Here is a 26,718-nt window from a genome sequence, read left to right on the forward strand (position 1 = left end):
TCTGACAGTTTGAGTTACTTTTATTTACATGAGTGGCGTGATCTTGTGCTCAACTAAGTTAATGACAAAACTCTCACCATCTTAAATATGAGCAAAAGAAGGCCCAAGGTGTTACCTTCACAGGATGCGCTAATAATTACAAAGAAACACAAGTTAGCAAGACACATTTTATACTATAAATTAGTAAAATCTCTTGGTTACAATAGTGGAGAGTTCATTAGTTTGTTAGTAGCCAAGACAGACATGAAACTGCCCATTCTACCCACAAGCATTAGGGAGAGGAGACTATGGATGAAATCACTTCCCTGGGCTACATGTTAAAATTCCCTTTTGCTAGGAGCTCTCAGTTTGGTTTTCTTTGCTGGAGGCTGGTCTTCATTTCCCAGTCCTAGAAACAACTTGAATTGCTTTGATCCATTCTGTACGCTCCACAGGTGTGGCTGCTTGCAAAAAATAGTGGACTTCATTTGCTGTGATGATTTCAAACAGGTTGGTGTCAACGTCATGCTTCCTGGCTAAAGGGGGGTGGGGGGAGGGAAAAAAGTAGCAAATTACAGAAGTGAATGGAGACATTTTAGCCCACGTGTACAGCATTTCTGCTTCTAAAACCATGCTGGGATTTCCTTCCTGCTACCATTATCACTGACTTTGCCATTACTAAGAGAGACTTCTCAAATACCAAAAAATCACATCCATGAATAGAAGCCTCCCCCTGTGGAATCAGGAACAGGAACTACCAACACTATAGAATGACAGTGACACATTTATCAATGTGTGCTAAGGGCTACATCCAACCCTCCCACAAGTCACATCTGTGGTGTGGGCTCAGTGCAGCCTCCAAAATCAGCCGAGCACAGCTATCTGCAAAGAAAGGAAGCTCAAACCACCCCAGATTGCGATGCCTCCATGCATCCTTCACCCATGGCAGAACAGCTCTCTCAGGAGTCAAGTACCCAATAGCCAGCCTTGCTTTGTTACAAAGAATCCATCCCTCAAAGGAGAGGAAGACTTATGGAGTGGCTGATAATGTTAGTCCTTGCAGGATCAACTATGGTGGTTTGTCCCCTGTGAGCATTTCCCCTGATTTCAGAAGAGAGTATGAGGTATAGATTGACTGACTGCTTCTTAGCATAACCCCTCTTGCTACAACACCTCCACTCCAGAGTCATGGCCTGCAGTAACCCTGAAGTTCATGGGGCCTTGTGCAGATTACCTCACCACAGAAGCCAAGTAGAGTTAGCCTAAGCATATGACAAAATATGCATTTCCCTAACTCCCTATAGCTCAGTCTTTCTTCACTGCAGACAAATCAGCATAGCTGTGGAGACCCAGTGCTGGGAGTAACGCTGCTGACCTGATCCATTCATGATGAATTATGAATGGCTTATTTCTGAGCCAGGATGTTGTATGACTACATCTAGATGTGTATGTGTACTGCAAACACCACACTGCTGTTTGTGTGTGTTTCCTTACCATCTGGTATGTCTTCAACAGCTGTCACCACGCAACCCCTCAAGTGAATCGCTCCAAGTGGATCTTCTCCCTGACAGGAATGCCAAACAAAACAGTCATTGGCATGGTTTAAAATCCAACACATCTGCTTCTAAAACTGTCCAGATATGTCTGACTGGAGCTCTTCACTGGAAGCAGGGATGTATGATTCAAAAGTATGGCACAGATCGATGAGAAATGGGCACAGTGGGACAGGGCAAATCTGCGTGTGGATGGGGGAAAGACTTTGGCTCCGCTAGATATTTTGGAGGATCCATTCTGAGCTCAGTGTGCAAGAAGAGCGTGGAGATTTGTACAAAATGCAAGATCTGGATTGACTGGGCCCTTCAACAAATAGAAGCAACGCACCTGCAACATTCAGCCAGCAGATGCAGTTCCACTCAACATTGTTTGAGAAGGGGGCTTGTTCCAAAAAGTCCTTCTCTACAGAAGGACAACCACCACCACAGACATGCTAGGCCAGATTCTTGTTTACACTCTGTGCAGCTCAGGACTGTGGCGGCAAGTGGCCAGGGGAGAATTCTCCTTGTGGAGAGAAAATTTCTGCTGGCACAAACCTGAAAGAAGCAGCTCTTGTGCCCTAACACAGGCCCATTCTAGCAAAGGGGTTGGCAGTGCACTGGGGGTGTGGCAGAGCAAAACTCCTCTATGCCGATCTTCACTGGCTCTAGGCCACCCTGACACCACTAGGGCTTGGCCAGCATAGGATCAAACAGACATAACTGGCACCTTACTGGACCCACCCCCGCACTGAGCTCAGATGCAGGGAAGCATTGAGCCCCGGGAGCCAAATTAATCCCTGATGTAAGCAGGTGCAGCTCCATCGAGGCACCTACTTATATTTGGGAAGAATTTGTCCCACTGTAATTATACAAGAGACAAAGTATCCTGGCTCAGGCTAACACAGAAAATATAACAATAAAAAGGCTGACTGTATTTGATTAACTTGTTTTTATGGCCTAACAGATTTTAATCTAGTCTGGGCGTGTAAACAAAGGTGTATTTGTGACGCTGATAATTCAGGTGCCAGCTCTTGCCAAGGCTGTAGGCATCAGCTGAGCACTGACGAATTCATAGCTAGAAACTAGACCAGCTCACCTGTATCTTAGTATTGTTCAAGTTAGGTGTTAGACTTACAGCAATGTGTTTAGACTCTATAAAATGCTTGTAAATTGCTTCATGCATTAATCTTACTTGTAATGTCTGTATCCCTTGCTATAAGGTAATCTGAACGTTTTTCTTTATAATTGTAAGAATGCCTCCTCTGAATCTGTGAACCTAGGCAGGAAGAGTGTATTCCCTGCCCTTCAAGAAGGATGATCAAGACTAAATAGGCCATTTTAAGACAAAAATGTTGTTGATTGCCCCATCCACCCATGAAGAAGTTACATGCCGGAATGCTTGTCCCATCACTTTGAACTCTGGGGGAAGGGCATATCTAAATGCTCACAAGAAGGACTGGTTATCTCCTTGCTGTCTGGACTTTCACAAGGGCTGGAGCTGAGAAACAAAAGCAGATATCCCCAGGATCAACCTGGGTTAGCCCTAAACGACATTCAGTGGACAGATTACTGCATCTCTGTCACCTTTTTGAACCTAAGATTGTAACTCACTGAAGCAGGCAACATATAAGCACAAATATGTAAATAACTCATTTCTTTCTCATAGTTAATAAATCCTTAATTAGTTTGCTATAAGACTAGCTATCAGCGTGGGTGTGGGATCTCAGGTACAAATTGATCTGGGATTAGTGACTCGTCTCTGGGGACTGGGAACAATCTTAATATTTTGTGATTTTGGGGGTAAGTGTCCATTTATCACAATCTGCCCTGAGGTTGGCACTCCCAGTCATGAACCACTGCAGACAGCCTGACAGTACTGTTAATGTAATTAATCACTGGCTAAAAGGACAGATGCAGGGAAGCACAGATTGGCACTCATGGACGCCTCTTTCCCAGGTCCAGAAACTTTCACTCAGCCATGCCCACCCAGCACATGTAGAGCCTGACTTTCTTTGCTTATCTAGAGAACAGCTACAGTTAGAAGTGGCAAAAGTACTTCCCCCATACACACATGCTGCCCAAACACTCGCAAAGGAACATTCCATTCACCAGTCCAGCTGGAGATCAGGTCTTTAAGAAGCTCTTGAATGATGCTGGTAAAAATATGGATAAAATCACTCACCCCAGCAGGATCATAGTAGTGAAGATATGCAGGGTCCTCTCTTAGGATAAACTTTCTCACTTTCCAGTTTTTCCTCCGATGCCCCTAAGCAAATTTACAAAAAGTCACCTAATATTCTGCTTTGTTTAAAAGGAATCAGACACATAAGAATAGGAAAATATAGCTGACAAACTAATGTTTTGGCCTTGATATAGGGGTGCCTTCAATGAAGGAACTTACATTAGATAATGTTTTCAAAAGCACCTATGTGAATTAGGCACCTATGTGAATTTGGAACCTAGGAGTGACCTAGCATTATCAGAAGCCGTGGAACGTAGACACTAGAACTGTACAGATCTGTTACATCCTCCATCCTCTCTGGGCATGCAGGTTTAGCTGCTACAAAGTCGTTCATAGCAATATCCTTTGAGACACTGAGGCCCTGATGTTGCAATGAACTCCCTGGGGGCAGACCACAGCATCCACTCAGAACCCCATTGACTTCACTGAGGCTTTGTGCAGACGAACCAAGGGACGCACCCCACCCATGTACCATGTACAGTATTCACTACTGACTTGGACTCCTTATACAGTCCATATTCTTACTCAATATCTAATTTGGTAGCTGGTTTTCCTGCCTGTACAATAACAAAGTCACACACATAGATCCTATTATCCACTTAAAATAGATCAGCATTTTTACCATAACTACTGTCTTGAAAAACAGCCATTCAAGGCAGAAGCAGCAACACTCAGAAACGGTGGCCTTTCACAGTCTACAGTAACTTTGAGTGGGATGATCAAAACCAGACTAATATTAGTCAAAAGGGGCTGTCAGGCATCATTTCCTCCTGCTATTTCAAAAATATTTCAGTTTCTCAAGTAACTATTGCTGTTCACAAGGAAGTTCTTTACTCACTAGATATGGGCCAACAGTGGTGGGTGCGGGGAAGTGAATAATGGCAGAAATGGGTGAAGAGTCACATCCCTTTAAATAGTCACATCCCTTTAAATAGACTTGCATCCGACAAAGTGGGTATTCACCCATGAAAGCTCATGCTCCAATACGTCTGTTAGTCTATAAGGTGCCACAGGATTCTTTGCTGCTTTTACAGATCCAGACTAACAAGGCTACCCCTCTGATATTTAAATAGTGGATGCAGTTTAACAGGAGGCATACAAATGACATGGCCAATAAGTACTCAGGCTCCCTGCAGATGATTTGTGGCATCATTCACAGACTCAGATCTTCAAGTAGTGTATCCATGTTATCTATGCATTCATTATCATCATCATCACAACACCCGTCATCATGTGATCTAAACACCAAATAGAACTAGGGAGCAGAAAAGGTGACAATAAAGGGGCATTTCTGTCTCAGTTCCTCCGGAGAGGGGACTAGGGACTGTTCCTAGACAAAGAAGAGGCATTATACCACCCAGCAATGATATCCAACTACCTATCTTTCTGTTTTTTATAGAGTCCACCACTCTAGTACCTAAAACTTGATACTGCAATGAGCTCTGTGTGGGCAGAATTAAAAATTTTATTAAAGTTAATGTTTAAAATTGAATAGACACAAGTTAAGAGGGAAGGTCCTGTACATCTGGGGTCAGGCTTGAGTTATGAGGGATTACAGGTATCGGTTGCAAGGGTGAAGAGATACATACGTATCACATAACCAGCATAGATCCAGATTGGGGTGCGGGAGTTTTTAAAGTGTCAGTGGATAAGTGGGCTCGGGTACGCCACCCATGGACTGTATAAGGAGTCCAAGTCAGTAGTGAATACTGTACATGGTACATGGGTGGGGTGCGTCCCTTGGTTCATCTGCACAAAGCCTCAGTGAAGTCAATGGGGCTCTGAGTGGGTGCTGTGGTCTGCCCCCAGGGAGTTCATTGCAACATCAGGGCCTCAGTGTCTCAAAGGATATTGCTATGAACGACTTTGTAGCAGCTAAACCTGCATGCCCAGAGGGGGTGGAGGATGTAACAGATCTGTACAGTTCTAGCGTCTACGTTCCATGGCTTCTGATAATGCTAGGTCACTCCTAGAACCACTGGCTACTTACCCTACCTGCAGCCCCACCAAAGCCCACTCCTTGGAACTTATTTGGCTTACCCATTTCTATGACTAAATATCACATCATCTTCCTTTGAAATGTGCATGGGCTTGCATAGAGGTATGGAGCATGTCACATTGCTCCAGGACAGGGTATCATATTTTAAACGTTGGCCAAACTAAGATTTTTGGTTTCAGTCAGTTATCTGGGGGTGATCAATACCTAATATCTTACTCCCACCCTGGTGTCTCTTGTCACATTGTGCTGCTGCACCGTGTTAATGTCACTGAAGAACCCTGATCCTCCCTGACTGTTCTGCTAGTATTCTGATTGCCGTCGTCTTCCTTCAGGGGTGTCATAAGGAAAAGGTTGTTACAAGGAGGAGGGAGAAAAATTGTTCTTCTTAACCTCTGAGAATAGGACAAGAAGCAATGGGCTTAAATTGCAGCAAGGACGGTTTAGGTTGGACATTAGGAAAAACTTCCTAACTGTCGGAGTGGCTAAGCACTGGAATAAGTTGCCTACAGAGGTTGTGGAATCTCCACCACTGGGGATTTTTAAGAGCAGGTTGGACAAACACCCATCAGGGATAGTCTAGATAATACTTAGCCCTGCCTTGAGTGCAGGGGACTGGACTAGATGACCTCTCGAGGTCCCTTCCAGTTCTATGATTCCATAATTCTATGAAAAGCTATTGTAATTAGGTTGTATATTGTGTATAGAAAGGAAGGTATCCCGGGGAAAGTTATTGTCTCCCTTTCAGAGAGGGGCATCAAGTAAATGGCTTGTCTAGGGACACATAGGAAATCTCTAGCAGAGCTGGGATATGATTCCCCCCCAGTTTGCAAGGCAGTGTGGTCTAGTAGGTACAGTGCTGCATAACGAGACTGGAAACCTGGGTTCTAGTCCCATGTGTTTTACTAACCAGCTGTGGCTACTCCTCGCGCAGTTTGCCTGTCTTGTCTCTTTAGATTATCAACTTTTGGAGGCAGGATCTGTGCCTCTCTAGGTGTATTTATACCACCTCGCATGATGGGGCCCCGAATTTGATTGGGCCTCTAGGAACTACTGTCATGTAAATAACAGCAGCAAACCTTGGTAACTTGGACAAAAGTACCAGTGACTCTCAGCAGAAAGCATCTTTGTACAAAGTGAGGAGGTTCAAGAACATTCTGAGAATGATCTCAGCTGCTAAGTACTCATGTAACAGCCACCACCTTTGCCAACACACTGGAGATGGAACCAGAGTTCTCCAAAGCTAAAAGCACAAACTGCTACAGCCTGAGCTAAAGCACTGTTGCTAGGGGCTAGCCCAGGGATCGGCAACCTTTGGCACGTGGCCCGCCGGCGTAAGCACCCTGGTCGGCTGGGCAGGTTCGCGTACCTGCCGCGTCCGCAGGTTTGGCCGATTGCGGCTCCCACTGGCCGCGGTTCGCCACTCCAGGCCAATGGGGGCTGCAGGAAGCAGTGGCCAGTATGTCCCTCGGCCCGCACCGCTTCCCGCAGCCCCCATTGGCCTGGAGCGGTGAACCTCGGCCAGTGGGAGCCGCGATTAGCCAAATCTGCAGACATGGCAGGTAAACAAACCAGCCGGCCCACCAGGATGCTTACCCTGGCAGGCCGCGTGCCAAAGGTTGCCGACCCCTGGGCTAGCCTAACTCATATTTTCTGTGGATTGACACAGAGGGGGGGTCTGTAACACACACTCATAACGTGTTACATTCAGGTGGCCCAGCTTAGCTCCAAGCTCTTGAGAAGCTGCCGGATATATTTTATTCTTGTATTTCGTTGACTTCATTCCTGTTGTAAAACAGCAGAACGAGTGAAATACTGACCTGCTTCAGTAAACAGCCCTGTTTGACCACTGTGCCTCTGAACTCTTCCTTCAAGACCACGTCATCATCACTAGAATTCCCTTCACAGAAGAACCCACTGTCTGCCTGTATGAACACGAGGAAAAGGACAACCTTCAGTAACCACGTGATGCTGGGGGTAGTTTTCCTACTGAAAGGAGGTCAGCTTGTGCTTGGCTTATTATTTGCTAGCCATGAAGCCAAAACAACCCTTCCTCTGGAAAATCTCCCAGAAAAGCCAAGAAACTCTGAGTTTCAGCCAGCAGAGTTCCCACAGAGTCACCCATTGAATGTGGGGGCCAAACGGGCATAGGGCCAGGTTCTCTGTGGGATCTCAGGACATTTGGAGAAAGCTGGAGCTTTGTTCTGCGTCTCAGTGCCCGTACACTACTCCCTGTTGACCCCTTTCTTTCCCTATGACAATAAGGCTCCCACCATTCCAACCAGTGTCTGCTCCAAACCTTCCCTTACAATGACTTTCAGTGTGCAGAGTGGAACTCATGTAAGTGCTGACATAGCCAATTTCCTTCAGGCTTGAGAAGGAAGGATGCCAGTGACAGCTACCATCGCCTGGCTCCACTACCCAGCCATGCCCATTCCCTCCTCCACGGGCATTCATGAAATTTGGAAAAAGCAGGGAATGCGGCTGCCTCAGCTTAACCCCCTTTCCACCAACAAGAACTGGCCACTGGGGTCCATATTCTTCACTTTTCTATTCCCTCTGTGGGGTTTTGAAGCCAGCACTGACTTAACTCTCTCCAGATGCCTGAAATATTTGCAAGTTCCACAGCAACCCTGCAATCAGATCCGTGTGATGCAATTTACTGAAATATTGCACAATTCAAAAGATGCAATTGCAGAGCAATAGAGTTATGTGGCTCATAGATAACAATTACATGTTGTACTTCATGCAATGGCAAGTTAAATGCTGACATGTTGTGATACCGGGCTTTCTTGATGCCCCGACCTACTTGCGTGTAATAGAACTGGAAAAAAAGCTGAAACAGAATGCAACAGTGTGAGACAGGTGTGGTCCAAACACAGGCCTGGGAGCCAGGAATTTGACTGCTAACATTGCCTTAGGCAAGACACAACTTTTCTGCCTCAGTTTCCCCATCTGTAAAAAGCCCTACCTCATAGGCACTTTATGAGAATAAATGAATTAATGGCCCAAATCCACAGTCCTTACTCAGACAAAACTCTTATTGATGTCAAGCTTTCCACCACAGATGTGATCAGCGTAAATACAACTTATAGGAGTAAGAGCTTTTAAATAACATTATTTAATAGAAACAATAATTTGTATATGTGACTCAGTACACCAAATGACTTTAAACATTTGTCTAACATGAGTGGTATTTCATGCTTTTCAGATAACCAGCTTATGTCTGAAGTACCCTATTAAATTAAATCCATCAAATGTATGGTTACCAACCTAGCTCATCTGAGATGATCCAAGCTAAGTGGAAACAAAATATTAAAGAATGAAGCTTTCCTGCCTGGTAAAGATTGGGTGCGACCTGCTCCTTCTGTCGACTGAGTCATGTCCGGGGACTTTACTGACAAAAATCACTTTGTAACACTTCACTCCTCTGAGAAACTCCAGAGCAAGTCCAGCCCTGTGATCAGTTAACGGGATTCTTCTCAGGCTTGTGTATCATCAGCAGAATTGTTAGCTAAGTTCCAGTGGCAGTATTTCTATTACGGGTGAGGATGTGTAAGTCAGAAAGAACCCAGCTTGACTTTCAGGTCTCAGATTGAGTTTTCTGAACTGGCTGCTAGGACAACCATTTAAAAAAAAAAAAACCTTTATATTGGGCAATTTCATTCTGGAAGCCACTGAGAGAGAGATAATAAACATAGCCCTCCATCTCTACATAGTCACTTTCCCAGGATTCGTGGGACTGAGGACAGCAGTAAGTCTGGAAGCCCATGTTCAAACTTTGGAAGATAGAAGAACATACTCACAAAGTAGTAATAAGCATCAGGTAAATCAAGGAAGGGGGTGTCCGTCAATCCTTCGGCAGCGCTCTTGGAAGTGTCCCCAGCTGCCTGCAGGTAGCCTTCATTTAATAGGGAAGAGGCTAGCATGAGACCCTCCTTGCGATTTCGGATAGCGTTGTTCGACACTAGCCAATCAATCACACAACTGCCTAGTAACAAGATAATAAAACGAGATGTGTATTAACAGCCGTTATCCAAGAAAATAACCATGACAAGACCTGTTAAGTATACAGAGGCGATTGGCCTGCTCTCTATGTTCATGAATCTGATATTTCAAACGACAAACATGACAGGCTAACCTGGGTACGTGGCAGCATACTCTTGCTGAGCCGCACCGTTAGTGCTGACCAGCTGACTCATGGTGGCAAGGGTAGCTCATTAGACAGAAAGGAAGTGGGACTAGTCAGGGGAGGCAGGGTGGAGCTGATGAGTCCTAAGTGAGGAATCCTAGGAATAGCCAAGCCTGGGGAAAGAGATTCTTTGGAGTTACTTTGCTAATAAAACAGTACCTCAGGGTGGGGGTGAGTTTTGACCCTTTCCAGCACATTATAGACTTTGTCTTGGAGCAGGATGGGAGCCCTGCCTACTCACAGGGTAGTTTTGCTGATTAGAGCCAATACCGCACAGTACCCCTTTAAGAATATTTCAGTGGCCTTAAGGATTTCATGACACTGTGGATGAAACGAGCTGTTTCAATTTTTTCATCTCTCTGATCACATTTTAAAACAGGCACAATCTGTTCGATCTGTAACCACCTCCTACCTGGCCTATGGCAGATGCTTCTGAACACTACAGAAACCCACTTTCTATTGATAGAGAAAGCTTCCACCAGTTGTTCTTCTCTGAATTTTATATGGCTCTGGCTGGGCCCTACACAGCTCAGAGATGCTGTGGTGTACACCCGAAGTGTCATGAGTTGAGCCCTACTGTATATTTCATTGCCTGGAGCACTGTAAATGGCAAATGGGGAACAAGCGCTTGTTACCTGTAAAGCAGTGATTGAACACTTTCTTGTCTTTTTCCAGCTTCAGTTCTTTTACTCCTTTGTCGGAGTCCTTCATTGAGAGATACAAGGCGCTGTGTGTAAAAAGGAACCATGGGAATTGTTAGGAACTAGGCAGCTTTTAACTCTTTGGCGTAATAATGCAGTGCTCACTCTGTACTGGGGAAGTGCCTCACGTTCTCTTGGCACGGTTGCCTCTCCAACACAACAGCTTACTTGGCTTAAGCCCAAGGAAGACAAATGACTGCAGGGAGCCTGGTACTTTTGGAGGCCTCCCCAGCTCACAATCTGATTCTTGGGCTGTCTTCAGCAGCTGGCCTGGACAGGAAAGTCCACAAGGCTCAAGATTCCATTTGGGCGACAGAACAAAATGGGGAATCGATAGTGTGAGCAGAGACACAACACGCTCCAAGCCCTGTAGCAAAGCTAGAATGGCCTCCTTCCTGGACATCCCTCCTTGTATTAAGTTCCTCCTACAACTTCTTCCTGTCCTGTCTGGGAACTGGAGGAGCAAGAACTTTATGAATCTGATTTAATGACAGAATCCTCATGCTTTAGAAGGCCCTGCAATAGCCTCAGCAACTCATGGTCTGATTTCCCTCCTCCAGAGCACCTTTTGACATGCCCTAGATAGCTCCATTGCTTGAGGCCCCTGAGGTGTAGAGCCAGCCCGCTAGCAGAGGAAATTAAATTCTCTGGGCCAAGTCCTGAGGTTCCTGTTCAGTTGTTATTCAGTCCTTTGTCAGACAAATCTCCCACTGAAGCCACCTGAAGTTAGCCTAAGTTCAGGATTGGGCCGTGTGCAATTTTGTCTCCCACCAAAGAATATCCTCAGCACAGCAGACAGCACCTTGTATTTAATTTTTTCTGGAAGATCATCTTCTGAGACAAAACCCGTTTCCCTTAGTTTTCTAAACATTAACAAATGGATGCCATGTTTCCTTGCCTTCGCATATCTTTTACTTTTCACTAGATTTGGGTTCTCTGACAGGCCACTTAGTCTGGAAAGTATTGCTAAGAGAGCAGGCTGGAGAATGTTCCGCATGGAAACAAAACGTTTGAACATTTTTGCAAAATGGAATAGTATTGAAACATTAGGATTTTGATTTAGGTCTCTCTCTCTCTCTCCCTCCTTCCTTTCCCCCACCCCCTGAAGTGAATGGTGCATCCACCTTGGACCTCAGAAAACTTCCCATCAAAAAAATTGTTGAAATCAGTACTTTGAAAATGTTCCAACCAACTCTAATTGCTAGTCCATTTATGCAGTGCTTTATGCTTTGGCTTGGTTGTTAGATAAACTGTAAAGACTAAACTAAAGATAGCTGTGCCAGGGAGATTAATAAGCAAGGAACCAGAGATGCAGAAACACCTTCCTTTTTCCTATGTCTTACTCTCACAATCATCATCGGCTGCTAGAGCTTAATTAATCTGTTTGGGCATGTAAAACATACCATATGAAACATTACATGATTAGGTTGATCAGAAAATAAGGTTAACTGGAATTATCCTGCTTTAGTAGTGCAGTCCCCATGGCTAATTTCAATGGAATCTGAATTTTGCCCCAGTTGCAGTGGAACTGGCCAGAGGAATATCTAGTCACCATGTCCTCTCCTTTCCTTGTTCTCTATTCCTATTACTCCAGTTCTCTTGACATCTCTGCCGCCTCTGGCTTTCTCCTTTCCCAGAAGTGGCTCCCTCTTCACCCAGTGCAAAGCACCTCCTTCTTTCTTGTCCCCTGCCATGACAATTCCCTATCCATCGTTAACTTATCACAAGCTAAGTGCCATCCTCACAGTTCAGAGGCATGTAGGCTACCACAGTACATTATGGTGCACTCTTAACCAGAGTTTGAAAAGGCCCATAATGCAACGTACACGTATAAATGAACTCAGTGGCTAGTGTCCAGCAGCAGGCAGAGACCACATCACCAGAGCCCAAATCAGTGGCAACCTGACTAAGCCAGCAGATTCCTTTAAAGCCAAGATTTTTAAAAGTGACTAGTGATTTTGAGTGCCTCCACTGCTGAAACACCTTGAAAGATGCCTGATTTTCCGCTGGCAGGTGCGCAGCCCTTTCTGAAAATTGGGCCCCTTCAAAGTGTCTCCAAGCTGGGCTCCCAAAAACCGAGGCACATAAAACCACTGGCCGCTTGTAAAAATATGAGCCTACAGGTTATGATTAATAATCAAGTCTAAATACACCTTTTAATTATTATAATTTTTATGATCATTATTCCCCATCTTCCCCTTCCCCATCCCGCTGCACACTTCTTTGGGTCATCCACCTGCTACATCTTGTTTTTTAGGGGCCATTGGCCTCAACGGGAGTTTTGTCATTGACTTCAAAAGGGCCAAGATTTCACCCTTTCATTTGTAAGTTCTTTGGGGCAGGGACTGTCATTTACTCTGTGTGTTACAGAGCCTAGCGCCATGGCCCCGGACCCAATTCAGAGGGCTAGGTGCTAGACAATGTAAATAATATTAATAAGTTATTTTCAAAGTTATGGTCTATTTTAATAATGGAAAAAACTATGAAGGACCATTACATTCTATCACCTAGACTCCTTTTCTAGGCTTTGCTCAGCTGATGCCTACAGCTGTAAAGTAGACAACTGTGTGGTCCTTGTTAATTCTATCGTTACTTGAACCTTCAGCAGGGGCGGCTCCAGGCACCAGCACGCCAAGCGCGTGCCTGGGGCAGCAAGCCATGGGGGGCGCTCTGCCAGTCGCCGCGAGGGCAGCAGGCAGGTTGCCTTCGGCGGCATGCCTGTGGAGGGTCCGCTGGTCCCGCAGCTTCGGTGGACCTCCCGTAGGCGTGCCGCCGAATCCGCAGGACCGGGGACCTCTCGAAGGCAAGCCGCCGAAGGCAGCCTGCCTGCCATGCTTGGGGCAGCAAAATACCTAGAGCTGCCCCTGACCTTCAGGCAAGTGTAATTCATTTCATTTGAAATTAGCTTTGGCTCTCGCATTGCAGCATGCAAAATAGAGCTGCTTGCCATGCATCCTATTCCCTGGAAAGGTTTTAGCATTGCTTTGGGACGCTACATGTGCATGTTACTTATGTTTCAGTGGCTACTGTACGTATGTTTTAGTCTCATTATGATTTAGAAATGACCCTCCAGTGAGCTTTATTGCCTAGGAGATGGTCTTCAGCAATTACAGTTGCAGGTCAGGGAGACAGAAGACCAGTCTTGCCTACATGGTAGTGAATCCCTTCCAAAGAGCTCAGGTTGATGTTACATTATCTGACTCTACTGTCTACTCCCTGCTGACGGAAGGGAATGGGGGAAGAGATGCATTATACCAGACCTCAGATTGATTGTTTCAGGCAGCCTGATGGACTTTCTGGTGGATTTTCTGGCGAACCTTTGGCCTCCTTCGATGCACTGAATAGCCTTCCTGATATCCCGCACCCAGGCATCTCTCTCCTCAAGGTAGGCGGCTTGGAAAAAATGGTCCTGTTGTTTGGCTGTGGTGAGCTTGAAGACAAACTATAACAAGAATAAGGATTTTTAAAGGTGTCTTTATGTAACCAGTGGGTTACAATTACACAAGCATCAACAAACTGTACAAACTCCTGTAGCAGGAGCTACTTACAGTGTCCTGAACACAGGATTAAAGCAGAAACGCTCTGAAGAGATAGCCAAGCACACAGTGCAAGTAATCAGCTCCTTGTACTGTTATAGACTGAATATTCCTGACATTCTTACCAGAGCCAGGTTATGCAGTACTGAAATAACTAGTCAGGTGCAGAGAAATCCTTCCCCACCACCCTGTGCATCTATAAAGTAGCTGGAGAAGATTCCAGACTAACACCCCTTTGAGTACCAGATGGAGGGTTTCTCTAGCATGCCCACCAGCGCATCACAGCCCCAGGAGACATGGGGCCTTATCGCGAGCACATCGACCTCAGTGGGAAGACTCCCATTTGGGTCAATGGGCTTTGGATCAGGCCCATCGTTTGCTTCCATAAGGAATTATCAGGTCCTGACCTTCAATATTATGTGCTATTAGCAGGAAATAACGGTAGTAGAAATATGGTGCCTTTTGAAAGGAGCAGAAAGATGTGCAACAGAACATATTCCCCTGAGCCTGCGCAGGCAGGATTGCCCAGGGACCCTCTACACAGCCAGCCTCGTTTCACACTCCCCACCGTGAATAGCTCATTAACAGCAAAAGCAGTTTTTGCCCTAGACTTTTATCTGCCTTTAGGAACGTGTAGGGCTAATTTTTAATGCAGTTACTCAGGGCCGGCTCCAGGCACCAGCTTAGCAAGCAGGTGCTTGGGGTGGCCACTCTGGAGCGGGGTGGCATGTTCAGGTATTCAGCGGCAATTCGGCGGAGGGTCCCTCGCTCCCGGTCAGAGCGAAGGACCTCCCGCTGAATTGTCGCAGATCGCGATCGCGGCATTTTTTTTTTTTTTTGGCTGCTTTGGGCGGCAAAACCCCTGGAGCCGGCCCTGCAGTTACTATATAGTTACTTAGGTGTCACATCAAAGAGAGAATAGATCTCCTTAAAGCAGAGTTAGGTAGAAGTAATAACATCAGTTTGAAAAAACTCAAGAGTGGATTGTTTAATTGATCAATTTAAATATTTATTCTGGTCAATGTTCCCAAGAGATATTAACCTGATGATCATCCAGCAATATTCTGTAGGCATTTCATCAGTTTCCATTTTCTCTAAAATCTGGTTTCCCATAATTTAACTACAGATTGGGTGACCAGATGTCCTGATTTTAGAGGGACAGTCCCGATTTTTGGGTCTTTTTCTGATATAGGCTCCTATTACCCTCAACCCCCTGTCCCAGTTTTTCACATTTGCTGTCTGGTCACCCTAATTACAGAGTAAATACAATGGGTGCTCAATCAGATTTATTAATAACCATCTACATGAAACTTTGTTACATTAATGAGCAGGCAGTACTGTATGCCTTCGAAAAGAAAAGTACAGACTGAAAACTGCACATCTAACAGCTAAGTGTAGTGAATCCACTGAAATGAAATTAATATACTATAGTAAATGCTATAATAAATCCACATCTACCAATGTAATCCACTGAAATCTACACATGTAAATGACCTAGCCGCTGCCTCTCAGGAAGGTGGATTACCTACACCGATGGGAGACTCCCTCCCATCGGAGTAGGTCATGTCTACACTGAAGTGCTGCAGCAGTGCCGCTGTTGCTTTTGAAGTGTAGACAAGCCCTAAATCCAAACAAAAACATAATCCTCTCCTATATGACATCACTCCCAGGTCTCAAAGTACTCACCTCCAGAGCAGTGGAACAAACAGCCACATCCCAACAGCAATATACAGTACATGTCAAAAAAAACCCAACAAGCTAGACTGCTACAGATCCCTGTATGGAAAAGCCACGCTAGCAAACTAGCACACCACGGTATAACATACCAAGTTAAGACAGGCTCTTACCAAATAGAGAATCAATTACCATAACCTGGAGGAGAAAGCTAGGAGACTCAATGTACCCGGTGTAATCCCAGAGAGGCACAGCTGTTCAACAGACTAAACAGCTGAGAGTTTGAAACAGACATTTTCTACTCCAGTGTATAAAGTATGAAGGAGGATGAAAAAATTATTTCCCAGACTGTCAGTAGTGATAAACCCTCTCATAAGAAAGCAACGAAGAAAAATTTGCTATAACTTTGAAAGAAGAGAAACAGCAGAGATAGCACCACTATAAGAAACAATGTGCGAATAAACCAGGATTGTCAATAGTGGTGAAGGAGTACCTGGGATGGCCTAGATCCGGGGTTCTCAACCTTTTTCTTTCTGAGCCCCGCTCCCCTGAACATGCTATAAAACCTCCATGGCCCAGCTGTGCCACAACAACTGTTTTTCTGCATATAAAATCCAGGGCCGACATTAGGGGGTAGCAAGCAGGGCAGTTGCCTGGGACCCCACATCACAGAGGGCACCGAGAAGTTAAGTTGCTCAGGCTTCAGCTTCAGCCCATGGTGGTGGGGCTCAGGGCCCCCACGGTACATTCCTAACTAGTGGGGCTTTGGCTTTCTGCCCCGGGCCCTAAGAGTCTCATACTGGCCATTCTTGGCAGACCCCCTGAAACCTGCTTGTGGCCCCCCAGGGGTCCCAGATCCCAGGTTGAGAACCACTGGTCTAGATACTATTTAGTTCTGCCATGAGTGCAGCGGACGGGACTAGATGACCTCTCGAGGTCCCTTCCAGTCCTACAATTTCATATTTCTATGATATAAAATCTCAAAGCACATGGTAAAACTTCATTCAGGGCAGATTTTTCCTTTCACATATTGGCAAATGCCAATAAAGGATCAATAAACTGAAAAAAAAATAAAGTGTGCTGCTAAGCTACTGAAGTTAATCAATGGATTTCATCTTTCTAGGCGCTGATTCAGGAAAGCGTGTCTATTCAGGACAGCTGAATAGAAGTCCCTGAGACATAAGCACCTGCATACACTTAAGCACAGGCTTATGTGCTGTTCTGAATTGGGCCCTACTGAATAGAACTTGACTTGAAGTTGGTATAAGTTGGGAATCAGAACAAACTCATTCCATTACTTACAGCAGTTTGGGGGATTCAGGGACAACCAAAGTGTTTTCAAAAATCACCTAAGCATCAGCTGTCTGAAGTGAGTAGATGCAAGCAGAGTCATCAGCCGTTGTGCTGTGATTCACACAGAAAATATAAATGCATGTAGCCAATTGGAATTAGGCAAAGGCTGAAATATTGGAGGGGAAACTCAGCGCTGTTCCAATTCTTTTTATGGATAATAAAGCTACAAAATGCACGTTCTCCAAAGTGTTGCATTTGGAGCACTAAAGATTTATAGCCAGATGATTAACTTTTGATCATATTGGTAAGCAGCTACTTATAAGAATAGCTGGTACTGCTCTGGTGAGTAAAGGGTGTGCAATCTGGCCCTTTGTTGTTTATTTAGCTATTTGAATAGTGTCAGATTTCATCCTGGGATGCCCTCTGTGAGCTGCTCTGCAAAGCTACCACAAGCTCTGGCTGATTTAGGGGCCAGGAAGTCAATGGAAAGAATCCCACTGGCTTTGGATCAGGTCCTGACCAGGACATTTTATGTACAATGGCCCAAATCCTCACTAATTTTTCTTCCATTCATTCTCAGGCAAACTCTCAGTGACTAGACTAGGGCTTTGCCTGAGGAAGGACTGAGAAACAAATTGAGTAAACACCTCAAGGGCTATCCATGCAATCGCAGGACTCATGCTTTCTGGACAGAGCAGATGAAATCCAGGCAGCATGCTTACTATCACTGAGGGTCTGAGCCGAAGCCCAGGGAAATCAGTGGAAAGATTCCTTTTGACGTCAGTGGCCTTTGGATCTGGCCCTGAACACACCATTCATTCTGCAAACATGTATGTCCCTAAAGCAGGAGAGACCATGTAGCTTCTAGCATGGCACTATAATATCTGCACTGGGCATGAACTCAGTTTCCCTTGTGAGCTATAACTCACCATTTCAGTACCTCCTGGTAGAAGATGTGGAGTTGTGCCAATGGAGAAAATGTTAGTGCTAATCCAAAAACACAGATTTAAAGCAGCAGAACGAACCATTAAAAAGCCATACATGCCAGGATCCATTATTTTCTCTTCTCTCTGATGCTCATTAATTAATTTCGATCTTTTCTAACACTCCCATCCTGTTCTCTAGTCATATGTGCAACCAGTTATTACATTTTCAGACTGTCTGGCTTTCTCTCCTATTTGAAAAGCAGGTGATCCGGCTAAAGCCAATTAAAAATTCAGTCTGTCACTAAGCCATAGTGCACGAATGGCAAACCTTTGGGGACAAACAGCAGAAAAGATGACTTCTCAATCAATTATACTGGAAGGTGGAGAGTTCACAATGCTTCTCACGGGCACCCAAATCACACCTCTACCCATGAGGAAAAACCCCTTTCTCTCCCTTCTGTTTCAGGTAGCTGGTATATCAGCCATGTCTCTTTAGCAATAATTAATTTATAATACTCCTGCTCTTAAAAAAGACCCTTAGGGTCTTTTATAGCTACTGGAGACTTGTTTCACATTCAGTCAGAGAGACGACACCTCCAGCAGCAGAGTGCCCCCTTCACCGTAAAGCTACGTCTACATTACAAGCTGCGGGGGGCGGGGATGATTCGCCTGCTCATACACACATCAAGCTATCACAAGCATAAATAGCAGCGTTGCCATGGTAGCATGGGTAGCAGCAGCAGAAGCACAGCTGAGCAGAGTACATGCACACCAGTTTGAGGTGGGCTTGTACGTGGACATGAGCAGGGGAATCACACCTCTAGCTCATAGTGTAGATGCGGCCTAGGTGTCAGCATCACTTCAGTACACATTCAGACCACTGAATCACCTGCATTACTTCTTGCAGCATCCTGAGTTTTCCTCTAACGTCTCCCATTCACATACTGAGCAGGCCCAACCCTGCTTAATGAGCTTGTGAGATGTGACAAAATCACAGCCAAAATAACATAGCCTTGTAACATTTTATTGCCCAAAGGAATATCATGAAACATTTTGTCAGCCATCTAGGGAGGAAGGAGGGCCCAGTTGTTAGAACACTAGCCTAGACCTTGCTAGACCTAGGTTCAATTCCCTACTCCACCACAGATTTACTGTGTGACTTTGGACATGTCACTTAGCTTCTCTGTGCCTCAGTTCCCCATCTGTACAATGGGGATAACAGCACTGCCCTACCTCACAGCATAAGAACATAAGAATGGCCATACCAGGTCAGACCAAAGGTCCATCTAGCCCAGTATCCTGTCTACCGACAGTGGCCAATGCCAGGTGTCCCAGAGGGAGTGAACCTAACAGGCAATGATCAAGTGATCTCTCTCCTGCCATCCATCTCCACCCTCTGACAAACAGAGGCTAGGGACACCATTTCTTACCCATCCTGGCTAATAGCCATTAATGGACTTCACCACCATGAATTTATCCAGTTCTCTTTTAAACACTGTTATAGTCCTAGCCTTCACAACCTCCTCAGGCAAGGAGTTCCCCAAGTTGATGTGTGCTGCGTGAAGAACTTCCTTTTATTTGTTTTAAACCTGCTGCCTATTAATTTCATTTGGTGACCCCTAGTTCTTGTATTATGAGAACAAGTAAATAACTTTTCCTTATCCACTTTCTTCACATCACTCATGATTTTATATACCTCTATCATATCCCGCCTTAGTCTCCTCTTTTCCAAACTGAAGAGTCCTAGCCTCTTTAATCTTTCCTCATATGGGACCCTCTCCAAACCCCTAATCATTTTAGTTGCCCTTCTCTGAACCTTTTCTAGTGCCAGTATATCTTTTTTGAGATGAGGAGACCACATCTGTACACAGTATTCAAGATGTGAGCGTACCATTGATTTATATAAGGGCAATAATATATTCTCCATCTTATTCTCTATACCCTTTTTAACGATTCCTAACATCCTATTTGCTTTTTTGACCGCCACTGCACACTGCACGTCTTCAGAGAACTATCCATGATGACTCCAAGATCTTTTTCCTGACTCATTTGCAGGATTGTGAAGCTAAAGACTGTAAAATGCTTTGAGATCTACAGATGAAAAAGTGCTGTGTACATTTCATATATATAAATTATTATTCAGTGGCTGTAAAAAATACTTACCATCCTTTTGCCAAAATCCTGACATGGGCTATTGATAGAGCTTCCTTTCAGGGGGATCATTCCTTTGGGACTGTTGTCAATCTTCTTCTTATAGAATTCAATTCCATCATCTAGGAGCACTACCCACATTGGCTTCCAGGTGTTAAACATACTTCCCTGCATTAGATCAAATAACCCAGTTATATTACATTTTCTTCATTCAGGATTTGACCTTCTAGAAAGAGACACTTTTAAATGCCCTTCCAAGGCAGATCTATCAGAACCCCCATCACTTTCTCCATTTTAAATCCATTAATTGTTCTCTTTCTACAACCATTATTTCCTCCTCCCTGTAATCCCACTAACATGCTTCTCCAAAATTGCATCCAACAAGCCAACCTGCATTTTTTCCCTGTATCCGTGAGATTTTATCACACAGACCAATGCCTTTCTTCAGATGCTATTTTTTGCAATACTTTAAGCAGCGTTCAAAATGTCCACCCCTGGCTGGTTTACAGTTTAGGCACTGAAATGAAGGCTTGATGCTACAAGATTGTAAGCACGGTCTATGACAAGGGCACTTGGGTGCTACAATAAGACAGATAATAAGGAATAATAATAATTAATAATACAAATTGCTGTTGCTTCTCAGTTCCCATTGAAGACAGTGATAGGGAGGGCGTTCAGCACCTGGCAGGATCAACGCCTCTGTGGATGGATCTTCAGAGATGCTGAGCACCCACAATACCCAGAGACGTTGCTGGAGCTGAGCATCTCTGGAAAATCATTTACCTAAATCTGGATTTAGGTGCTGGTCTTGAGTCACCCAGCTTTGAAAACTGTCGTTTGCCCAGAAACAGACATGAATTACTCAGCTAGCCCGGCCCCACTTGTTATTGCTTAACCATTAGCAATATTTTGTCACTTTTGTTGTACCCAAACCATCACCGGAAAAGGAAATTTCATCTGACCATATTAAAAGAAGAGGAATATTTGGCTCCCAGGTTTTAGTTCAGCTTTTAAAGCTCTATTTCCCAATACTAACGCACAACGATGATGTGTGATTTGTAACTAGAAGTTTGGACGATTATCGAGGGCCTGGTCTAACGTACATTGAAATCAATGGCAAAACTCTCATTGATTCTCACAGTGCAAGATCGGGTGTTGTATGGACTTTAAAAATCAATCCTGGAATTGTATAGGCCCCTATCACTGTTGCAGGCTAGGTTGTCTGGCAGACATGGCTCTCCAGCTTTTCAAAAGTGACCACTGAGTAGAGATGCCTGAGCGCCCAACTTGAGACACCCAGGGTCTGATTTGCAGATGGGCTCCCACAGCTCCCACTGAAGATGGAAACCCAAAAATTAAGTGCACGAAATCACAGGCTGCTTTTGAAAAAGTTGGCTTTAGTCTCTTTGAAGAGGAGCCTATAGCTTGTTGTTTGCAGTCTGGCCCTGAGGCAAAGCTTGAGTCACTGCCACAGATAGACCCCAAGACACAGATCACACCCACACCGGGGGGAGGCTCAGGGGAGGCTTCCACTTCCTTTGTGCAGTGTGAGGCAGAGAGTCCACCCTGCTGCGTGGAGGGTGCGTTTGCATGTTGTGCTGCCTCATTTAAATGTTGTGAGTCTGTGGCAGCGGATTGGACAAGAATTTCTTTTAAAACAAAGCATTCCAACATAACACCCTCCCCTCCCCTGCCCACCCTAGCCCTCAGAAAGCTTGCTGAACTCTGAATCAGACATGATGTTCCATAGCGGAGGGGGAGCTGATTATCATGGGACTTTCTGTGCCTGCTGACAATGGGACTTTCTTCCACATCCAGTACTCTGCTGCAGAAGCAACATGTTCCTGGTATGGACAGCTATGGCTCAAATAATAGCCCTTGTGTGGGCTGCTCTCTCAGTCCAGGCTCCCCAGAGATCTACAAAAAAAAGAATGAAACAGGCCACCAAATTCTGGCTAATATAAATAAGTAGCGAGAATTTAGTCATTGTGTAAAGAGCCAAATTGACCTGCTGGCTGATTTTTTGGACGGGGAATAAATTAGAGTCAAATTAGGATGCAGAGTTAAGATCCATGACTTTGAGTGGCCTTTTGGCCACTGTCATATCTTCACTCAAAGTGGTGCCAACCCCAGTACTTTTACTTATAAGCAAATGACCGTAGTGTTTGGCAAAGACCAAAATCTGCTCCTCTTACACAATGGGGCTACTTGCACAGCAAGCAGTTTAATGTGAGTAAGAATATCAGACTCAGGTCCATAGTCAGCAAACACAGAGAAGACAAAATTCTTCTTGTCTGTGACTACTCAGGTGATAAAGGCAAGCTGGATTTGGCCCACAGTCTCTTGAAACTTAAGAGAATTCTTTCAGTTACCCAAAGACCACAGTTAAGATGGTTGTTTCTCAAATATCCCTGCAAGATGAATAGCAGCTTGAAAAACAGTTCATGTAACAGTCTCCTGCAACTTCCTCCTAATAGAACTTCTCCTTTCTTTAACATCTGTAGCATTGAATGATAGAAAATGATTATTCTCTTCTGCTGGAATGGTAGAACCCACAGAAATTCACAACTTCTACACTACCAAACTTCAAGATACAGGGCCAGTCCTTGGCTGGTGTAAACTGGCACTGATGTCAATGGGGCCATGCCAGCTTATGCCAGCTGAGGCTCTGGCCCACAACAGTATTCATAGCTGATAGCAAGGAATGAGGGATGGAGGGTGGCATGAGCACATCCTCCATTTGCTTGTGGATGTGAAGGGCCCACCTGTACCTTTGGGAGGACAGATATTTGCCTTCACTTTTTAGGAGGCCATTATTGAAAAGCCCCAATTGAAAAGGATCATAGAAGTCAGAGATGAAACAGATAGGGGGCTTGCTGTCCCAAAATTAAATCAGGAGTGAACCAGTGCTACGATTTCCTTGGCTGAAGGTGCTCTGTCGTGGGATGCACAATAGATCTCTCACTGTCTGTCTTTAGGATACAGCACAAGTCCTACGAACACCAGAGTTATGAATTGACCAATCCACCACACACCTCACTTGGAACCGGAAGTACGCAATCAGGCAACAGAGACCCCAAAAAAAGGAAATACTGTACAGTATTGTACAGTACTGTACAATACTGTGTTAAACAGGAACTACTGAAAAAATAAAGGGAAACTTTAAAAAAAGATTTGACAAGGTCAGGAAACTGTTTCTGTGCTTATTTCATTTAAATTAAGATGGTTAAAAGCAGCGTTTTTCTGCTACATAGTAAAGTTTCAAAGCTGTATTAAGTCAATGGTCAGCTGTAAACTTTTGAAAGAACAAAAGTTATGAACATTTCAGAGTTACGAACAATATCCATTCCCCAGATCTTCATAACTCTGAGGGTCTACTGTATGGTGACCAGTAGTGATATACCCTGGCAACTGGCCCAACAGAAAGATTTTCTTGCCTTGAGTTACCCATCGAGATGCAAGGGAGTGCTATTTGCGCCCTGCAGTGCTCCCAGGAGCAGCTAAACGTAGGCGGAGATGCACCCCTCTTACATGGCAAGCAGAAGGACCACTGCTGTCCTTCACTAGGGAAGGGCAGCTAAACTCCTCACCGGTGGAGACTACTTGGAACTTCCATGGGATCAGCACATTTCCTGGGTGTCCTGCCCCCACCCATTCCCCAGCTGGCCCCACCCACTGAGTGTGCTGCATTGGCCAGCTCCAGGCCCTCTGGTGGAGTATAGATTATGGGTTGCTTGCTCTACCTTGTGTGCCACGGGGATAGCAAACTGGCTTTGCCAGCAATCAATCTGGCCCCCTGCCTCCTTAGGATTTTAACAGTGCTGCTTCAAGGTTGCTTTAGGTATTTACTTTCTTACATTTACAACAAAAATGAAAGAGCCAAGGTGAGGTGGAGAAGAAGCATCCCAGCAGCTCAGTTCACCGGGAGCAGAGCTCTGGTCCCACACAGATTAGGGGCTCCACCAGACCCAAATTCTTCTCCTGGGTTGAAGACCTGTGAAGCCGAGATGCGCCACAGGGCAGAGATCATCTAGCCAGAGTTTCTCAGGGGGGCACAGTTGCTTAACTAAACTGCTTTAAGCTACTCTGATCTCGCAAGGGCACTTTAGCAGAGGTGTGCCCTTATGATGTGGATCCCATGGCCAAGAATCCCTGCTCAGAGGTGCTGAAGCTGCTATTCCAGACCAGTTGCTCTGCTGAGGCTATGCCTTAGGCCCCACTCCCTGCCTTCAGGCTGGGGTGGGGAATGGGTCCAATCTCACCGGCTCCCCAAAAAGCTTCCCACATGAAGCCCATTTACTTGACTCAGTGGGGTATGTTCATTTCATTACATTTTTTTCTTTGTAACAAAGGAGTCCACTTTCCCAGAAAAACTTTTAACCTCAGGGTGTACCTGAGGTTAAGCCCAATGTAAAGCCCCAAAAATCAGCACTATAAGAGAGGTAATGACATAGAAAGTTGTTCATAAGATCCTTCTGTCTTACACTAAACAATGACACGGTACATTGCTGAGTTCATTGTCATAATACAGTCATATGCCCTCAAACTGGACATGATCATTCAGCCAAATTTTTTTGGATCTGTGTTTAGAGTGCTCCATTAATGCATATAAAATGCATATTATACATAGAAAATGAGTTTGATACTATATCTTCTCAGTCTACTGTAAAGTAAGACAGAGGGGTAGCCGTGTTAGTCTGGATCTGTAAAAAGCGACAAAGAGTCCTGTGGCACCTTATGGACCAACAGAAGTATTGGAGCATAAGCTTTCGTGGGTGAATACCCACTTCATCAGACGCGTCTGACAAAGTGGGTATTCACTTACGAAAGCTTATGCTCCAATACTTCTGTTAGTCTATAACAGGGGTAGGCAACCTATGGCACATGTGCCAAAGGCAGCACGCAAGCTGATTTTCAGTGGCACTCTCACTGCCCAGGTCCTGGTCACCGGTCCAGAGGACTCTGCATTTTATTTTAATTTTAAAAGAAGCTTCTTAAACATTTTTAAAACCTTATTTACTTTCCATACAACAATAGTTTAGTTATATATTATAGACTTATAGAAAGAGACCTTCTAAAAACATTAAAATGTATTACTGGCATGCAAAACCTTAAATTAGAGTGAATAAATGAAGACTCGGCACACCACTTCTGAAAGGTTGCCAACCCCTGGTCTATAAGGTGCCACAGGACTCTTTGTTGCTTTTTGAGAAGATACAGTTGCTACTACATAGTTACAAGTAAGTAATGCTGAATTAATGCCCTGCTTGAGGAATTAGTTGATCACTTGCTTGCATTTTTCATGAAAAATAATACAGAAAACATTTTTTTTAAAAGCAAAATTAAGTTTCCCCATCTGCTCAATTGATGTTAGCCTGTTTAGAATTGCCCACCTACCTTCTTAACCAGGTAGCCTTCTCTTATCCGCTTTGGTTCTCTCTCCATGCTCAAGCCAATCCGTTTTTCAGTACTGACAGTGCTGGCAGTTGCAACGTGTCTGACAATAAAGGCTCTTGTGGGCTGCCTTTTCTACAGCTGTGTCACTTGTCGTAAGTTCCTCTGTCTGTTAATCACATGAAAACGAGTCTATTTCCTCTTATGGGTCAAGAGATTAGAATAGGGAAATGCAGAACTGTGTGTTTATTTATAGGTTTTCTTTGCAGTACTGTAGAGAGCAGATCTAGCAAAAGTCCAAATGCAATAAAATGCCACCAAACAGAAGGACATTCCTATAAAATGGATAGAACATTCTAAACACAAATCCAAAGAATTTGAAATTTGGCTGCATGCTTATGCCCAATTTGAGGGCATATGACCCTGTACTATAACAATGAACTAGGCAATGTACCATGTCACTGTTTAAATGTAGGACAAAAGGATCTTATGAATAACTTTCCATATTATTAGCTCTGTTATAATGTCAATTCATTGGGTTTTACAAAGACAAGTGTACATTTGGCAATAAGCACAACTTATCTATTTTAATGAGAAAGCGCCCTCTCCTGATGTCAGAAGCAGTCTGATTTTTAAAATAAGTGGTTGTTATTGTTGATGGAAGAGTGCTATAGTTTGCCATTGGGGTTGGTTATCATATAAGGTTTTTAAGGCACCCCGTTTAAAAAAAACAATCACACACATTATCTGAAACTTAGTCACTGTTACAAGTAACACCGCTCAGATGACTACATATGAATTGGATTAGAAGAAAACATCATTTTCCTGTTGTTTGCATCACGCCCTTGACAGCACTTGATGAATAGCCACTTTCCCAATTTCCTATATTGAGTCAATCAATCAGCTTCCGCTGCTGTTTGTGTGTCTTTCATCAGCAACAGGGGAGAGGAAAAACTTGTAAAAAAAATGGGTGCGGAAGGGATTATTCGGGCACAGAAGCTGAAAGCACATGCTGTGGGCAAATGTAGCGGCTGAAAACACATTAATCTCATTTAGTTTAAATAACCTAGATTTCAAACTGATAACAATGTCCCTTCTG

The 26,718-nt window shown here is 44.4% G+C and overlaps 1 protein-coding gene across 1 annotated transcript; it reads right to left on the bottom strand.

Annotated features, from left to right (window-relative positions):
• Nucleotides 1–25,751, bottom strand: PLEK (pleckstrin). The gene is made up of 9 exons (XM_045008827.1): nt 25,623–25,751; nt 20,238–20,393; nt 13,906–14,087; nt 10,580–10,671; nt 9,559–9,743; nt 7,573–7,677; nt 3,697–3,780; nt 1,474–1,543; nt 1–515 (listed from the first exon to the last, which is right to left on the bottom strand). The coding sequence occupies exons 1-9, from the start codon at nt 25,668–25,670 to the stop codon at nt 376–378; spliced, it is 1,062 nt and encodes a 353-aa protein (XP_044864762.1). The 5' UTR covers nt 25,671–25,751; the 3' UTR covers nt 1–375.
• Nucleotides 25,752–26,718: the final 967 nt, after the last annotated feature.

This window comes from Mauremys mutica, chromosome 3, assembly GCF_020497125.1.
Source record: "Mauremys mutica isolate MM-2020 ecotype Southern chromosome 3, ASM2049712v1, whole genome shotgun sequence".
NCBI lineage: Eukaryota > Metazoa > Chordata > Testudines > Geoemydidae > Mauremys > Mauremys mutica.